The following is a 17,021-nucleotide window of genomic DNA, read 5'->3' as shown; positions in this document are numbered from 1 at the left end:
ACATGCTTAGCCTGGATGGCGCTCTGTCGTGCTCACAACTGGGGCAGAGGTCACGTCACAGACAATGACTGTAGCTCAGAGAAGCCAAAGTGTCGTGCCCGTCAAGGGCTGTGGGATTTCTGTGTGACCTGTGTCTTTTATCTCGCACACGTGTGTTTCAGCAGAATAATTAGATCACACGGGAATGTCTTTTTTTTTTCATTTCTAAATAGTGGGGAAGTTTAAAAATTAACTCACCTCTACTAAGAAATAAAAGTATTTTTCTGGTTATAATATAGGCAACTCTTTTTACTGTAATTCTTATCTGTTCACCTTTTAAAGACAGAAAGCATTGCGTATGCAGCAGCTGACGTTTCTCTTCCCAGACTGGACATTGCAACAGGACACAGACTCCACAGCCTACACAGCATACACCCACACAGAAAGGTACAGATGCACGCAGGTGCATCTGGTCTTCACAGCAGCCGTGGGAGTTTGCTGGGGTGTTACAGCATCTGTCATTTACAGATGAACAAACAGGAAGTAAGGGACTTCCAGGGACACACAGCTAATCACTGTCAGAGCACAATCTGCCAGGTCTACTCGGGCCACGCTGCTTCTACCCCAGAACAGAGCTTCCTACACTGTCTGCACTGGTCCATCCTGCCCCTCAGCCCTCCCTGTACTAGAAGTCCTCAGGTGTGAAAGACTGTTAAGGATGTATCTTTTTAAAACACTGAATATTAAAGACTATACACTGATAAATAAATTAAGAGACATTCTAACCATAAATATGAGAATGTAGAAGTAACAGTGGTGAATTTAAGGGGAAAGACTTCAATAGAATAACTTCCTAAGTTTCTGTGTTGTTTTTTTTTACAAACTACAAAAAAGCGCATCTTGGCATCGCATGACTGGTCTTAACCCTCTGCTTGTGCGGCAGTGACTTTGTTCCACTTCGTGTTTCCAAGCAGGAGAGGCTGGGCGCCGGTCCTGGATGCCGCCCCTCCAGCGGAGCCGCATGCCACAGGTACAGCCAGCACTGCTCAGGTAGAAAGCATTATCGGCACTGCATATCTGTGGACATCCTCACCTGCCTGTTCCCCAGAGATCAGTGCTTGTCAAAGACACGCTCTTGCAAGAATGCCAAGGACATTGCTTTATGTTGAAAAGTGATCGCTTCTTCAAATGGATTCTATGGCAGTTTTAAGAGTGGCCACGTCTTCTGTATAGAAATGATGCCACAACACACTGAATGCCTTTGGATAAGCTATTTATGCCTGTTGTTTGTGTCTCCCCTGAACCCCTCTGTCCTTACAATCTGATCATTTTTGGAAGAGTATTTCCTACTCATTCTGAGAGCCTTTCCCACACTGCATTATTATACATTGTGAAGTGGGAATTACGGCTAAGCTTAGAGATGTGACATCAGAATTAGCCAAAATCTTAGTTTCAATTCATTGCTAATATTAAGAAAATTAAGACCTGTTTTCATTGTTATTCTAATGGTGCAGTAATTATGAGTTTCTGTGGGACAGACCGTCAAGCCAAAATGTCGTCATTAATTTAGACATGCATTATGTTCCATCTACTATGAATATATACAACAATTGTTTCACTTTATTACAGCTCAGGACCAGAAGACGACTTCGAATCTTGTTTGCGAAACATAAAGTCACAGTATGAAGTTTTTCAAAGTAGTAGTAAGTCTTTAAAGCATTCTGTGTACGTTTTACATCCCCTTTAGCGCATCAAGCAGGTGATAGTTGGAGGTCCCAGCTCTGTTTCGGGGAACTCCCATCTTTGGTTCCTGTTGCCCAGGTGGTCAGTGCGAGTCCTTAATGCACAACAGGAGTTGGAGAGAGCAGTCTCAGGCCCTTTCTGCAGATTTCTTTGGGGAGTCAGGGCCTCATGTTGTAGTTCTACTCTGACCCCAGCCTCCCCCAGAAAGAGAAAAGAGAGGTGGGGAGCTGTAACTCAGAGTATTCCTGAGGGAAAGGCTGTTCTCCGTGTTGCAGAGGGACACTCCCAGGAATGGCAGCATGGGAGTGTCCATCTTAAATACAGACTGCCTTTTTCACTTGTTTTGTCATTTTTATCTTTTCATTTGTTTTTGCTCCCCTTTGTAATGGATTATTATGAACTAGAGGCCCAGGACACGAAATTCATGCAAGTGGGGGGGGGGTCCCCTCAGCCCAGCCTGCACCCTCTCCAATCCGGGACCCCTCGAGGGATGTCTTGACTGTCACAATCTGGGACTGCTGGCTCCTAACCACTTGCCTGCCTGCCTGATCGCCCCTAACTGCTCCCCTACTGGCCTGATAGCCACTAACTGCTCCCCTGCTGGCCTGATTGCCCCTAACCGCCTCTGTCTCACCCTGTACCCGGGACCCAGGATTCCCTCCTCCGGCTGGTTGCAGGCACCCAGGACCCAGGCTTCCCTCCCTCTGCCTGGCTGCAGGCACCCAGGACCCGGGGCCAGCTTTGCCCGGGCTGGCTGCAGCCACAGTGTACCATAGGCAGGCGGCTTTGCCTGGGCCGCAGCTGCAGGCACCTGGGACCACGGGCGGGCAGCTTGTCCCTCTCCAGGGCTGCAGGCTCTGGCACCAGGGACGGTGGGGCGGGCGACTTGTCCCTCTCCCAGGCCACAGTCTCAGGTGCAGCCGCTGGCACCCAGGACCTGCAGGGCAGCTTGTCCCTCTCCTGGGCCACAGCCTGGCTGGTCCCCATTCCTCTCTCGAGAGCTCATTTGTGCCTGGCTGGTCCCCATTCCTCTCTCGGGCTCATTTGTGCCTGGCTAGTCCCCATTCCTCTCTCCCCAGTGTTGAGTGTCTGAGCAGCGTGAGGGCATGATGACATGAGGGCGTGATGACCATTGCATGTTAGCTCTTTATTATATAGGATAATACATAGACTTCATTATATTTGAAAAGTTTATAATTCATTTACATTTGCATATTTGCTGTGCTGCTAGATGGCAGAAACACAAAAAGAAAAGGGAGGGACTGTATGTTATTTTAAACAAGCTTACAGATGTAATGGTTTGTCCTTGTTTCTGTAACAATAAAAGGCATAGAAGTGTTTGGGGAGAGAGATTCCTACAGAGTAAGTGGTTGTGGTAATGAGTACAGACAACCGAACACACTTAATTATATCTGGTGTATATTCCAGGACTCTCGTCAGATGCCACCGTTTTGACACCAAATACAGAAAGCAGTTGTGACTTAATGACCAAAACCAAATCGACGAGTGGAAATGATGACAGCACGTCCTTGGATCTGGAGTGGGAAGATGAGGAAGGTATCTGACACTCACCGTTCACCTGACATGTGCAGTTTAATCTGTTAGTTTATATAAATCAACTTGGTATTTTAATTTATTTTTTGTTGAAAGTATTACGTGTCTCCTTTTCCCCCAATTGACCTCTCCCCACCTGCTTCCCCTCCCCAGCACATGTCCCCACCCCTTACTGTCTATGTCCTTTGGTTATGCTTATACGCATGTATACAAGTCCTTTGGTTGATCTCATACCCCCGCCTTCCCTCCCTGGCTTGATGGATGCTTCTGTCTCTGGATCTATTTTAGTTCATCAGTTTATGTTGTTCTTTGTATTCTACAAATGAGTGAGCTCATGTGATATTTATCTTTCTCTGACTGGCTTATTTCTCTTAGCGTAATGCTCTCCAGGTCCATTCATGCTGTTGCAAATAGTAAGCGTTCTTTTTTACAGCATTGTAGTATTCCATTGTGTAGATGTACCACAGTTTTTTAATCCACTCGTCTGCTGATGGGCACTTAGGCTGTTTCCAAATCTTAGCTATGGTGAATTGTGCTACTATGAACATAGGAGTGCATATATCCTTTTTGATTGGTGTTTCTGATTTCTTGGGATATATTCCTAGAAGTGGGATTACTGGGTCAAATGGAAGTTCCATTTTTAATTGTTTGAGGAAACTCCATACTGTTCTCCACAGTGGCTGCACCAGTCTGCATTCCCACCAGCAGTGCACAAGGGTTCCTTTTTCTCCACATCCTTCCCCAGCACTTGTCATTTGTTGATTTGTTGATGATAGCCATTCTGACAGTGTGATGGTACCTCATTGTCATTTTGATTTGTATCTCTGATGATTAGTGACTTTGAGCATGTTTTCAGTTGTCTCTTGTCCTTTTGTATGTCCACTGTCAAAGTATCTATTTAGGTCTTTTGCCCATATTTTGATTGGATTGTTTATCTTCCTTTTGTTAAGTTGTATGAGTTCCTTATAAATTTTGGAGATTAAACCCTTATCGGATGTATCATTGGCAAATATGTTCTCCCATGCAGTGGGCTCTCTTGTTGTTTTGTTGATGGTTTCTTTTGCTGTGCAGAAGCTTTTTATTTTGATGTAGTCCCATTTGTTTATTTTCTTCTTAGTTTCCATTGTCCTAAGAGATGTATTGGTAAAGATATTGCTACGACATATATCTGATATTTTGCTGCCTATGGTTTCTTCTAAGATTTTTATAGTTTCCCATCTTACGTTTAAGTCCTTTAGCCATTTTGAGTTTATTTTTGTATATGGTGTACGTTGGTGGTTTACTTTCCTTTATTTGCATGTATCTGTCCAGTTTTCCCAACACCATTTATTGAAGAGACTGTCTTGCCTCCTTTGTCAAATATTAATTGAGCATAATGGCTTGAGTCGATTTCTGGGTTCTCTGTTTTGCTCCATTGGTCTATATGTCTATTCTTGTTCCAGTACCAGGCAGTTTTGAGAACAGTGGCTTTGTAATATAGCTTGATATCTGGTATTGTGATCCCTCCAATGTTCTTCTTAAGATTGCTGCAGCTATTCGGGGTCTTTTTTTATTCCATAAAAAATTTTGGAGAGTTTGTTCTGGATCTTTGAAATATGCTGTTGGTATTTAATGGGGATTGCATTGAATCTATAGATTGCTTCTTTGGATAGTATGGACATTTTAATGATGTTGATTCTATCAATCCATGAAGACGGTATATTCTTCCATTTGTTTATGTCTTCCTCTATCTCTTTTTTCAGTGTCCTGTCATTTTCTGAGTACAGGTCTTTTACCTCCTTAGTTAAGTTTATTCCTAGGTATCTTAATTTTTTTGTTGCAACGGTAAATGTTGTTTTGTTTTGTTTTTAAGTTTCTCTTTCTGTGAGTTCATTATCCTATCTAATAAAAGAGTAATATGCAAATTGACTGTACCTCCGCTACACCCACAAGCCATGCCCACCAGCCACGCCTGCCAGCCAATCAGGAGCGAATATGCAAATAAACCCAACCAAGATGGCTATGGCCACAGAGAGCAGGAGGGAGGCTTGTTTTTCCCCGGCAATGGAGGAAGCCAAGCTTTCCGCCTGCCCTTGCCGGCCTAGGCCTCCACTCAAGTCTACAAAGTTTCAATGATACAAGATACATAAACCCAAACAGAAATGGTGGCAGCCACGGAGCTGGAAAGAGCAGGAGGCTAGGGTTGCCCACGGCGATGGAGGAAGCCAAGCTTCTGCAGCCCTGGCCGGCCCAGGCCTCTGTTTAAGGCTACAAAGTTTCAATTATAGAAGATACATAAATCCCAACAAAAATGGCTGCCGCCTCGGAGCAAGCAGAAGGCTTGGCTCTGCTCCAGGCTACAAAGTTTCAATTGTAGAAGATAAATAAACCCCAGATACCAGAGCCTCCGCTTGGGTCGCCAGGGGGTGTGACCGGCCTGCAAACCACCACAGGCCCCTCGCCCAGGCCACCCCACGCCCCAAGGGAACCCCCACCCTGATCCGGGATACCCTTTAGGGCAAACCAGCTGGCCTCCACCCATGCACCAGTCCTCTATCCTAATAAAAGAGTAATTTGCAGATTGACCATCACTCCAACACACAAGATGGCTGCCCCCATGTGGTCAAAGATCCTGCCCCCATGTGGACACAAGATGGCCACCACAAGATGGCCAGCAAGGGAGGGCAGTTGGGAGGGACCCAGGCCTGCAGGGGAGAGCAATTGGGGGGAACCAGGCCTGCAGGGGAGGGCAGTTAGGGGTGACCAGGCCTGCAGGGGAGGGCAGTTAGGGGCAAACAGGCTGGCAGGGGAGCAGTTAGGCATCAATCAGGCTGGCAGGGGAGTGGTTAGGGGCTGATCAGGCTGTCAGGCAGAAGCGGTTAGGGGAATCAGGAAGGCAGGCAGGCAAGCAGTTGGGAGCCAGCAGTCCTGGATTGAGGGGGCCCAGATTGGAGAGGGTGCAGGCTGAGCTGAGGGACACCCCGCCCCCGTGCATGAATTTCGTGCACCGGGCCTCTAGTTGGTGTATAAGGCCATAGATTTCTGGGTGTTAATTTTGTATCCTGCTACTTTGCCTAGTAGTTTTTTTATGGAATCTTTAGGGTTTTCTATGTACAATATCATGTTACCTGCTAATATGGACAGTTTTACTTCTTCTTTTCCAGTTTGGATGCCTTTAGTTCTTCATGTCTGATCACTGTGGCTAGGACTTCCAGGACTGTGTTGAATAATAGTGGTGAAAGCAGGCATCCTTGTCTTGTTCCTGTTCTTAAGGGAAACGCTTTTAATTTTTGCCCACTGAGTATTATGTTGGCTGCAGATTTGTCATATATAGCCTTTATTCTGTTGAAGTATGATCCCTCTATTCCCACTTTACTGAGAGTTTTTATCAAAAAAGGGTGTTGTATTTTGTCAAATGCTTTTTCTGCATCTACTGGTATTGATATGATCATGTGGTTTTTATCTTTCAGTTTATGTGATGTATCACATTTATTGATTTGCAAATATTGTACCAGCCTTGCATCCCTAGAATAAATCCCACTTGATCATGATGTATGATCTTTGTAATATTTTGCTGGATCTGATTTGCTAATATTTTATTGAGGATTTTAGCATCTGTGTTCATCAGGGATATTGGCCTGTAATTCTCTTTGTAGTGACTTTATCTGGTTTTGGGATTAGGGTAATGCTGGCTTCATAGAAAGAACTTGGAAATGTCTCTTCCTCTTGAAGTTTCTGGAATAGTCTGAGGAGGGTAGATGTTTTTCTTTGAATGTTTGGTAAAATTCACCTGTAAATCCATCTCGTCCAGGGTTTTTGTTTGCTGAAAGTTTTTAAATTATTGCTTTAATTTTTTTGGTTGTTATTGGCCTACTCAGGTTTTATCATTCTTCCTGTTTAAGTTTTGAAAGATTCTATGTTTCTAGGAATTTATCCATTTCACCCAGATTGTCCAGTTTGTTAGCATATAGTTGTTCATAGTATTTGCTTACAATCCTTTAACTCTGTGGTGTCCATTTTTATATCACCTCTTTCACCTCTGATTTTATTTATTTGTGTCCTATTTGTTTCTTGATGAGTCTGGCTAAAGGTTCATCAAGCTTGTTTATCTTTTCAAAGAACTAGCTCTTGGATTTGTTGTTCTTTTGTACTGTTTTTGGGGGGGTGGTTGTCTCTATGTCATTTATTTCTGCTCTGATCTTTATTATTTCCTTCTACTTCCTCTGGGCTTTTCTTGCTGTTCTCTTTCTAATTCGTTTAGTTTTAGGGTTAGATAGTTTATTAGTCCTTTTTCTTGTTTCTAGAGGGAGGCCTGTAGTGCTGTGAACTTCCCTCTCAGGACTACTTTCACTGTGTCCCATAGGTTTGGGGTGGTTGTGTGTTTATTTTCATTTGATTCCAGGAAGTTTTTAATTTCTTGCTTGATCTCATTGATAACCCATTCATTGTTTAATAACATGCTAGTTAGCCTCCATGTATTTGAGTGTTTTTGAGTTTTTTTAATTGTAGTTGATTTCTAACTTCATGCCATTGTCATCTGAGAAGATGCTTGGTATTATATTAATCTTCTTGAATTTGTATAAACTTGTTTTATGCCCTAACATGTGGTCAGTCTTTAAGAATGCTCCATGTGCACTTGAGAAGAATGTGTATTCTGTTGCTTTGGGGTGAAATGTTCTTTAAATATCAGTTAGATCCATCTGACCTGGCGTGTCATTTAAGGCCCCTGTTTCCTTGTTAGTTTTTTGTCTGGAAGATCTATCCAGTGAAGTCAGTGGTGTATTAAAGTCCCCACTATGACTATTGCTGTCAGTCTCTCCCTTAAGGTCCATCAAGAGTTCTTTAATGTCCTTCGGTGCTCCTGTGTTGGGTGCATGTATATGTACAAGGGTTCTATTTTCTTGTTGAATCATTCCCTTTAGTATTATGTAGTGGCCTTCTTTGTCTCTTGTTATGGCCTTTGTTTTGAAGTCTGTTTTGTCTGATATGAGTATTGCTACTCCAGCTTTTTTTTCCTTTCCATTTGCATGGAATATATTTGTCCATCCATTATTTTGTCTCTGTGTATCTTTTGTTCTGAGATGGTTCTCGTAGACAGCATGTATATGGGTCATGTTTTCTTATCCATTCAGTCACCCTATGTCTTTTGATTGGAGCATTTATTCCATTTACATTTTAAGTTTATTATTGATAGGTATTTATTTATTGCCATTTTTGTTTTCTTTATGCCTATGATCCTCGCTCTCCCTTTCTTTTTCTTAAAGCAGTCCCTTTAACATTTCTTGCATTTCTGGTTTGGTGGTAATGTACTCCTTTTAACCTTTTTTTGTCTGGAAAGCTTTTTATTTCACCTTCAATTTTAAATGATAGCTCCGCTGAATACAGTAGTCTTGGATTTAGGCGCTTGCTTTTCATTACTTCAAGTACTTCATGCCACTCCCTTCTGGCCTGAAGTGTTTTCATTGAGAAGTCAGCTAACATTCTAATGGGAGCTTCTTTGTAGGTAATTTTCTGCCTCTCTTGCTGCCTTTAAGTTTCTTTCTTTGTCTTTAATATTTGCCCCTTTAATTATGTGTCTAGGTGTGGGCCTCTTTGGGTTCATCTTGAGTGGGACTCTCTGTGCCTTCTGAACGTGTGTGACAGTTTACTTCAGGTTGGGCAAGTTTTCTGTCACTATTTCTTTAAACAGATTATCTGTTCCTTGCTCACCTTCCCTTTCTGGCATTCCTGTAATGTGAGTGCTGTTACATTTCATGTTGTCCCAGAGCTCTCTTAAGTTACCTTCCTGCTTTTTAATTCTTTTTTCTATTTGCTTCTCTAATTGGGTATTTATTTCTACCTTGTCTTTAAAATCACTGATTTGGTCCTCTGCTTCATCCAGTTCTACTTTTAATTCCTTCCAGTGTGTTCTTCATGTCAGATATATCATTCTTCATTTCTGTCTGGTTCCTGTTAATGGCCTCTATTTCCCTTCTCATGTGTTGTAATTTGCACTAAGTTCCTTAAGCACCTTTATGATCATTGCTTTGAACTCTGTGATAGGTTGCTAGCCTCCATCTCACTTAGTTCTTTTTCTGGAGTCCTCCTTTTCTCTCATTTAAGAGCTGTTTCTTTGTCTCCCCATTTTATGTCTCTCTGTATTTGCTTCTATGTATTAGGACTGCTATTCCTCCCCGTCTTAGTGGGATGGCCTAATGTAGAAAGTGTCTTGAGGGGTCAAGTGGTGCAGTCTCTTTGTTTCCCTGAGGTGGATGCTCTAGGAATGCCCCCTTGTGTGCTTTGTTTGGGCTCCCCTGTTGTAATTGGGACTTGATTGTTGATGTCCCAGGTGTGGGAGGGATCCCCCCTCCCACTTGCTGCCAGTGAGGTTCAACCCCAATGTCATTGTGCCAGCTGTCCAGTGGTCAGGGCTCCTTACCCCAGAGGCTGGTTCTGCCTTGACTCTCCACTTTGATTGACATTATTCTGGGTTGTACTTCCTTCCCCCACAGAGCTGCTCCAGGTGTCAGCTGCAGGCGCTTGGGCTCTTTTTCTTTTTGGTTAATCCTCACCCGAGGATATTTTTCCATTAATTTTTTTTTTTAGAGAGAGTGAGAGAGAGAGAAACATGGATGTGAGAGAAACACATCAATTGGTTGCCTCTTGCATGCACCCTGGCCAGAGCCCAGGCCTGGGGAGGAGCCTGCAACTAAGGTACATGCCCATGACTAGAATCTAACTCAGGACCCTTCAGTCCACAGGCTGACGCTCTATCCACTGAGCCAAAACCGGCTAGGGCTTAAATGTTAATTTTTCAATCTAAGGGTTTTGTAATCCATCCCATTGATCCTCAGTCTGAAGAGTTGCTGCCCCCTTGTGGGCAACCTAAAGCCAACAGTTAATTATCTTGGTTCATGATCAAGAGCAGTTTGTAGTTCTCCTGGTATAAAAGCTGTGACACAGACTCAACTTTGATTTTAACTGCATGGCTTCCTAGCTGTGGTGCTTTAGGCAGATTTCTCAATCTCTCCAAGCTGCAGTTTGTTTACCTAAAAGGGAGTAATAAATCTGCTTTAAAGAGTGATTTATTCCCTGGTTTGTCCTCACTACCTGGCACATAATAGGCAGCTGATAAATATTTGAAAAAAAAATGAAGGCATTAATGTTGTAAAGATTAAATAAAATTTCTATAAAACACCCAGTACAGGGTGTTGCAAATAGTTAACTACTCAAAATTATAGCTAAAATGTGGATTTTTTTAAAAAAAGGACTATTCCGCTGCATAAAGCCCAAGTTTTCATTTTCATTTAAAGAAATAATCCAAACAGAAGAACCAATTATAGAACATAGGACTTTAAGAAAAATAATAAATGTTAAATTCTTCATAGGGTTTTGAGAAGGAATGGACTTTAGATATCTTGCCATCAAAGCCTTTTGTTTTATTAATAAAGAAACAGATATGTCAGCACTCGAATAATTTTACCAAGGATTGCTTTAACTTCGGTCTTCTTCTCAGCTAAGTACTGTTTCCCTGTTCCTGTACTGAGATTATTGCATATTTGAATTCCAATCAGCAAACTTTATTTTTCATTTTAGCATCTTGTTCAATTTGACCCAAAGCCTTTCAGTTATTTTAATTCCTATTCTATCATCCACGCTGCATGCTAATCAGATTTGTAGGTGACATGACTTTGGAGGTTGTTATTCAGGTCATTAACTGGATTATTAATCATGTAGAGTCATGACCAGCAAGGTCAGGACGGAGCCCACTAGGAGCCTGCTTGTGGGTCGATGTATAGCCCAGCTTCTTTTTGGCCAGTGTCATCCCATCAAATACAAGCCCTCAGAGTCATGTTAGCATCAGCTCAGGTTTGTGTCTTGTCTGTAGAAATGACTTACTCTACTATGTTGAGTCTTTGTTATTTTTCGTGAGTGACAGACAACAGTGATATACATGTATATTTAAATGTTCTTCTATTACCATAGGGTTTGATTCGTTACTGTCAGAAAACAAAATTATTGAATGTTTCTAGGGGAATTTTCTAGTCCTAGATGTTAATTCTTTTACGTATGTTGGTGCTACACTTACAAATTTGAATTTGTCTTCCCTCCCTCCCTTCCTTCTGCCAATAAAATGACATTGTTTTTCTCCCAAGAATATGGTACTTTCCGTTTACTGGCTAGTTTCTTTCTGTTCAGAATGAGGTGTAGTCTCTGGCCTGCCTCTGCTCGGTTGTGTGGCAGAGCCGGGAGCTTGGCTTGGAGCTCTGACACAGGCCCCCTTCTTCCTGCCAGGTTCCCATCTGTGAACAGAGCAGGAGTGCCGTGTGTAATACACGTGCGTAATACACGTGAACATTAAAGGGAACTAGGCAGTGCTGGACCAGGATGTTGTCATTATCCTTGGAGCCACTGTTCCCTCCGGGAAAGGAAGTTATCACCTGGGGAGGAGAGGATTGGCAGGTGCACGGATTATATGACTAATAACCATTGAGGTCCTCCATTCATTCTGTGTGATTTATGGCTCCTCAGACATTTCATCTCCTTAGGTGGACACGTTGCGTCCCAGCTGCCCTTGGGTGAGTGAGTGCATTTCTCTAAGGTGCGCTCCAGGGTGAGACACACATGACTCGTGAGAAGCCTCCATGGTGCTGACTCTTTAGCTCACAAATCGGGTCTGATTGTTAAATACAAACTAGACTGTTACCCTGGGAAGTCTTTTCATGTAGCTTTTTCACCTTCACTGAGATGTTTAACCACCTTGGCCCCATCCCAGGCATCAATCGGATGCTCCCAGTGCGAGAGCGCTCTCGGACGGAGGAGGACATCCTGCGGGCGGCGCTCAGGGGTGGCCAGAGGCCTGGGAGCCACGCTGCGTCCGCCTCCGACGACTCCAACGGGTTGGAGTGGGAGAACGACTTCGTGAGCGCGGACGTGGATGACAACGGCAACTCGGAGTTCTCCGGCTTCGTGAACCCTGTGCTGGACCTGTCGGAGCCCGGAGGGAAGCCAGTGGGCGGAGAGCCACAGACGCGAGGGGGTCAGGTCTTGTGACCCTGCTTGGCAGGTGGGACCCAGTGCTGACCCCAGCGAGAATGTATAAATCATGCTGAGCCTTTTCATTGGAGGTGGGAGCCCCGTGTACATGCTGTCAGAAAGGACCGGGTGATGGGCTATATCTGAATTTCTTCAGAATAAGTGCAATTTCATCATCTGCCTTCGTTTTTCAAAACAAGTTCATGGTTCTGTCATAGTATCAATTACCTTCCTGTTTGCAATTTGTAGGTGTTCTTTTTAGAATAGCTTTGTTGTTTTTACTTTATTATGTTTGCAGAACCTTATTTCAGTGTCTGACTGAGAGTATTAAGACTTTTGGTGTTATGCTCAGCAGAGAGGACGGAGCGTCCAGCTCAGACTCAGAAAAACGGTCCCGCTCCGCATGTCTGTCCCACAGCTCACACTCACCACCAGTTGTAGCAGTTACTTTAGGAGGTGACTCAGAATGCTCACATGTCATTCTCTGTCTACACTGACTGCATATCCAAGTAGGATACTGTGAGTCAGTCTCAAACAAAGGAAATGACATGACAAAGGAAGCTTCCAGAGTTTGGACACTTGAAATTGGTCATCGAGAGTAATTGAAAATAAACGTTCACTTCCTTTTACATGCGCTATAAATGAATGTTGACTTTAATTGATATATTAAATTTCTAGACATCTTTTTTTTTTAATTTTATATTTCCAGTGACTGGCAAGGAAATACGGGTATTTCAAAGTAAATAAACCCTTTCTGTGTGGAAGGATCTATTGATTCTATTAAGTTTCCTTTGCCTTGTAGTACAAGGTGCGCTAATGGGCTAGGACAGTGGTCGGCAAACTCATTAGTCAACAGAGCCAAATATCAACAGTACAACGATTGAAATTTTTTTTGAGAGCCAAATTTTTTAAACTTAACCTTCTTCTAACGCCACTTCTTCAAAATAGACTCACCCAGGCCGTGGTATTTTGTGGAAGAGCCACACTCAAGGGGCCAAAGAGCTGCATGTGGCTCGCGAGCCACAGTTTGCCGACCACGGGGCTAGGATTACGTATATCAATAAATACAGCTACTTTGTGTGGTAGACAGTGAGCTCTTTTCTCTAAAGGTTAGACATCAACTTAAAAGGCCAAGGAGACTCCTAGTGGCTTGTCTCAATTTTGCTGAGGATTGACATGATTTCAGTCAGCAAACTTGATTTTTTCCTAGTGCTTTTTCCTTTTCTTTTTCTTGTAACAATGACAGTGCATGTTCTCAAAACTATAGGAAGGTCCAGGTGTAAATAGTAACTCATATTCTTGCTGCACTTAAAGCATCACATGGTCCTTTCAGTGTCTGAGCTGCTAGGCAATAGCATCTACGGTTCTTCACTTTTATCTCAGACCTAAACGCAACACTAAGTATGTAAACAGGTTCAGTAATGCTCTTCTTTATGTCTGCGTCACTAATTTACGTTGTAGCTGTGTCATGGGCAATATTGTAAAGGTAATCTATGTTCACACTGCCTGTTAATGCTTTCTGAAGTTTATATATATATGATGTATATTCTTGGTTTGGCATAAGCTACTCTTGTAATTTTTTTGGCATTTTGTTCATAAAGAATTTTTTGAAGGAATGGCAGCTTGTCGAGGATTGTGAATAAACACATTTTTACATTTAAAAATGAATTTTTAAAAATTACTGTATTCCATAAACATGCAATAATTATTTTATTATTTTTTTAATTGTTTAAGGTATTACAAATACCGTGTTTCCCCGAAAATAAGACCTACTTACAGGTTTCCCTCTGAGTGAAATATAAGGCATCCCCGAAAATAAGGCCCCCAGGCTCTGTCTCAGAATGAAAATTAATTTACCGTAAACTGGTCGCTAGGGCCGCCCCGACTGGCATCTAGCAACCAGTGACATTACGCGGAGTCCTGACGTCACTGCTGTGTGGAGGCGGAGCGGAGGTCAGAGTGAGCGGTGAGCGCGGGGTGGGAGAGAGGAGGAGACTTTCGCAGATGCGTGTAGAAGAACAGGAGGATTAGAGCGGACGGGACGCGGCGAAGGTGGTGAGTGCTGGTCTGTCTCTGGTGACACTACCTGATGCTCACGGCCGCCTTCATGATAACTGAAGGTTCTAAGTCAGTGGCAGACCCTGCTCCAGCCCAGATCCAGGCCCCAGCAAGCCCAGTGACAGTCCCCAGGCAGGCCGCAGGGGGTAAATGTCTGATAAAGGGGTAGGGGGAATGTCTGGTGAAGGTGTTCAGTGGCACAGGGGTGGGGGGAGGGTGATCACTTAAAATGACACAGGAGGATCAGAGGGGGCAATCAAAATGACACAGGAGGATCAAAAGGGGTTACCAAAATGGTAATCCCCCCCCGGTTCTCCTGTGCCATTTTGATTCCCCCCACTGATCCCCCCTGTGTCATTTTGAGTGATCCCCCTCCCCCCACCTTGATACCCCAATTCCTTTTTTTTTTACCCCTAGAAATGAGCGCAAAAAGAAAAAGCTACTCCGTGGAGTACAAGAAAGGAATCGTGGAAGACTCTTGGGGCCAAAATCTTACTGCTTTCTGCAAAGAGATGATGTTGAGTATCCGATTGGTCCGAAAATGGCGAGCAGAGTATGGTAACCTCAGTGAACAAGTGGACAAGGGAAATGCTAAAAAGCACAAGTGTGGATCAGGTCAGCAACCATTATTTTCCGAGCTGGAAGACCTGATCTGTGAATGGGTTGGTGACAGGAGAGCAAAGGCTTTGGTTGTGAATAGGGATCAGATTCAAGAATTTGCCCTTGCAATGGCACCACAGTTTGACATAGCCCCCAAAGACTTCAAAGCATCACAACACTGGCTGGATAATTTCCTTCAGCGAAGTGAACTGTCTTTAAGAAGATCTACAACATTGTTTAGGTTGGAAGATACTCAAGTTATTAAGGGAGCACTTGCATTCAAGTCCTTTATTGATGATGCTGACTTCTCTAAATACAATCTTTCCAACATGATTGCTATGGATGAAACTGCAGTGTTTATGGGCCAATCATCTCAAATAACAATTGAACAGCGGGGTGCCTCCTTAGCGTACATTCCCTCCACTGCTTACGAAAGTGCACGTGTTTCCTGTATTTTGGCAATTCGTCTGGATGGCACTAAAATCCCACCTTTAATCATTTCTAAGGGCAAGAAGGAAAAGATTGAACGTGTTTTGGGCGTTTTTATTCTTGAAACTGAAAAAGCCTGGGCCACACAAGCAGTTATAAGGAAGTGGGTCGATTTAATGCTGCCGCTTGTTATGCGAGGGAGCCAAAGAGGTCTGCTAGTCTGGGATGCAGCCAGCACTCACCGCGCTAAAGACATGAAGACATTCCTTCACGAAAGAAAAATAGATCAGATAATGATTCCCGCAGGAATGACGGCCTATCTCCAGACTCTTGATATTGCAATAAACAAGCCAAAGACAATTTGCGCATGGAAATTAATGACTACATTGAAAATAGAATGGAGAGAAATCAGCGTGGAAACTTTGTAAAACCTAAACTGCAAGAAGTTGTGACTTGGGTGAAGAATTCATGGGAGAAAATTACTGACAGTTGCATTGCAAATGCACTGCGAGCAGGCTACCTTGACAAGAAGTACTCATTTAAAGACAATGCTATTGCTAAACATGAGAGATTTGGTCCACTGATTCTGAAAGAAATGGAGTCACAAGAAATTCACCAGGAAATTCAGGAATTGGATTGTTATGATGATGTTCCAGAAGATGATGACATGATTGCCATTGAATAAATGAGTAAATTCTTGATACTGTAGGATTCACAGTTTGTCTGGTTTGTGTTGACAACTACCGTACTACCATACCATATACAGGTAATAAATTTCCTTTATTTTCATTTAACAATAAATGTGTACCGTATTCTTCTTCATGGAAAAATAAGACATCCCCTGAAAATAAGACCTAGCGTGTCTTTGGGGGCAAAAATTAATATAAGACACTGTCTTATTTTCGGGAAAACATGATAGTAGTACATTTGTCTCCTAACTTTATTAAACCTGCTATGAAGACAAAAAGGAGTAAATTAAGAAAGCAGGCTGGAACTACACTTGAAAATGTTTGTTTTAGCTGCTATATGAAAATGATATTCAATTTCTTTTTTTGTTGTTGTTAATCCTCACCTGAGAATATTTTTCCATTGATTTTTAGAGTGAGTGGAACGGAGAGAGAGAGACACATCAATTGGTTGCCTCCCGCACGTGCCCTTGACTGGAATTGAACCCAGGACCCTTCAGTCTGTAGGCCAACACTCTGAGCCCAACTGGCTAGGACTAATTTCTTTATATGCTTATTAAAAACACTGGAAATAACTGGTTTATTCAGCAAATATCGGAGAATCTGCTGTGTCTGGCAGGGTGTTTGGGGAAGTCGCAGGGAAAAGTTCCTGCTGTTTTGTTTACCTTGTGGCAAGGGAGACAGACAATAACAAGCAACGGGAAATCACAGCTGGCAACACGGAGGACAGACAGGCAGCAAGGGGCCGAGGGGCTGGGTGTCACCAATCTGGGTCCTCTGTGAGGAGACGGGCCAGCCAGGGCCAAGGCCTGGGAAGCGTGTGATAAGCAAAGGGAACCACATGTGCAACATGAGGTGGGAAGGAGTTTGCATGTTCTGAGCATAAAAGACCACTTGGGCTCAAGCATTGTGGGGGCCAGTCATGTGAGGCCTGTAGGCAATGGGGAAGGGTGAGTTTTAAAGAAACAAAACATTTTT

General features: G+C 43.2%; 1 protein-coding gene across 7 annotated transcripts in view; it reads left to right on the top strand.

Annotated features, from left to right (window-relative positions):
* Positions 1–16,149, top strand: part of AP1AR (adaptor related protein complex 1 associated regulatory protein) — a 35,986-nt gene extending 19,837 nt beyond the window's left edge. For 2 of the 7 annotated variants that reach the window (XM_080674081.1, XM_080674077.1), the window contains 5 exons: positions 954–1,009; positions 1,609–1,682; positions 3,151–3,279; positions 12,011–12,301; positions 14,746–16,149. In XM_080674081.1, coding sequence (XP_080530207.1) covers positions 954–1,009; positions 1,609–1,682; positions 3,151–3,279; positions 12,011–12,288 — 537 coding nt within the window. In that variant the 3' untranslated portion in view covers positions 12,289–12,301; positions 14,746–16,149. Of the gene's footprint in view, positions 1–950; positions 1,010–1,608; positions 1,683–3,150; positions 3,280–12,010; positions 13,930–14,745 lie in introns of those variants that run through there. The other 5 variants (XM_080674079.1, XM_080674076.1, XM_080674078.1 and 2 more) reach the window with 3 other exon arrangements.
* The last annotated feature ends 872 nt before the right edge of the window (positions 16,150–17,021 follow it).

The sequence above is a fragment of the Plecotus auritus genome (genome assembly GCF_963455305.1).
Source record: "Plecotus auritus genome assembly, chromosome: 6".
Lineage (NCBI taxonomy): Eukaryota > Metazoa > Chordata > Mammalia > Chiroptera > Vespertilionidae > Plecotus > Plecotus auritus.
The sequence above is the reverse complement of the archived record's forward strand: the minus strand, read 5'-3'. Positions and strand labels throughout refer to the sequence as shown.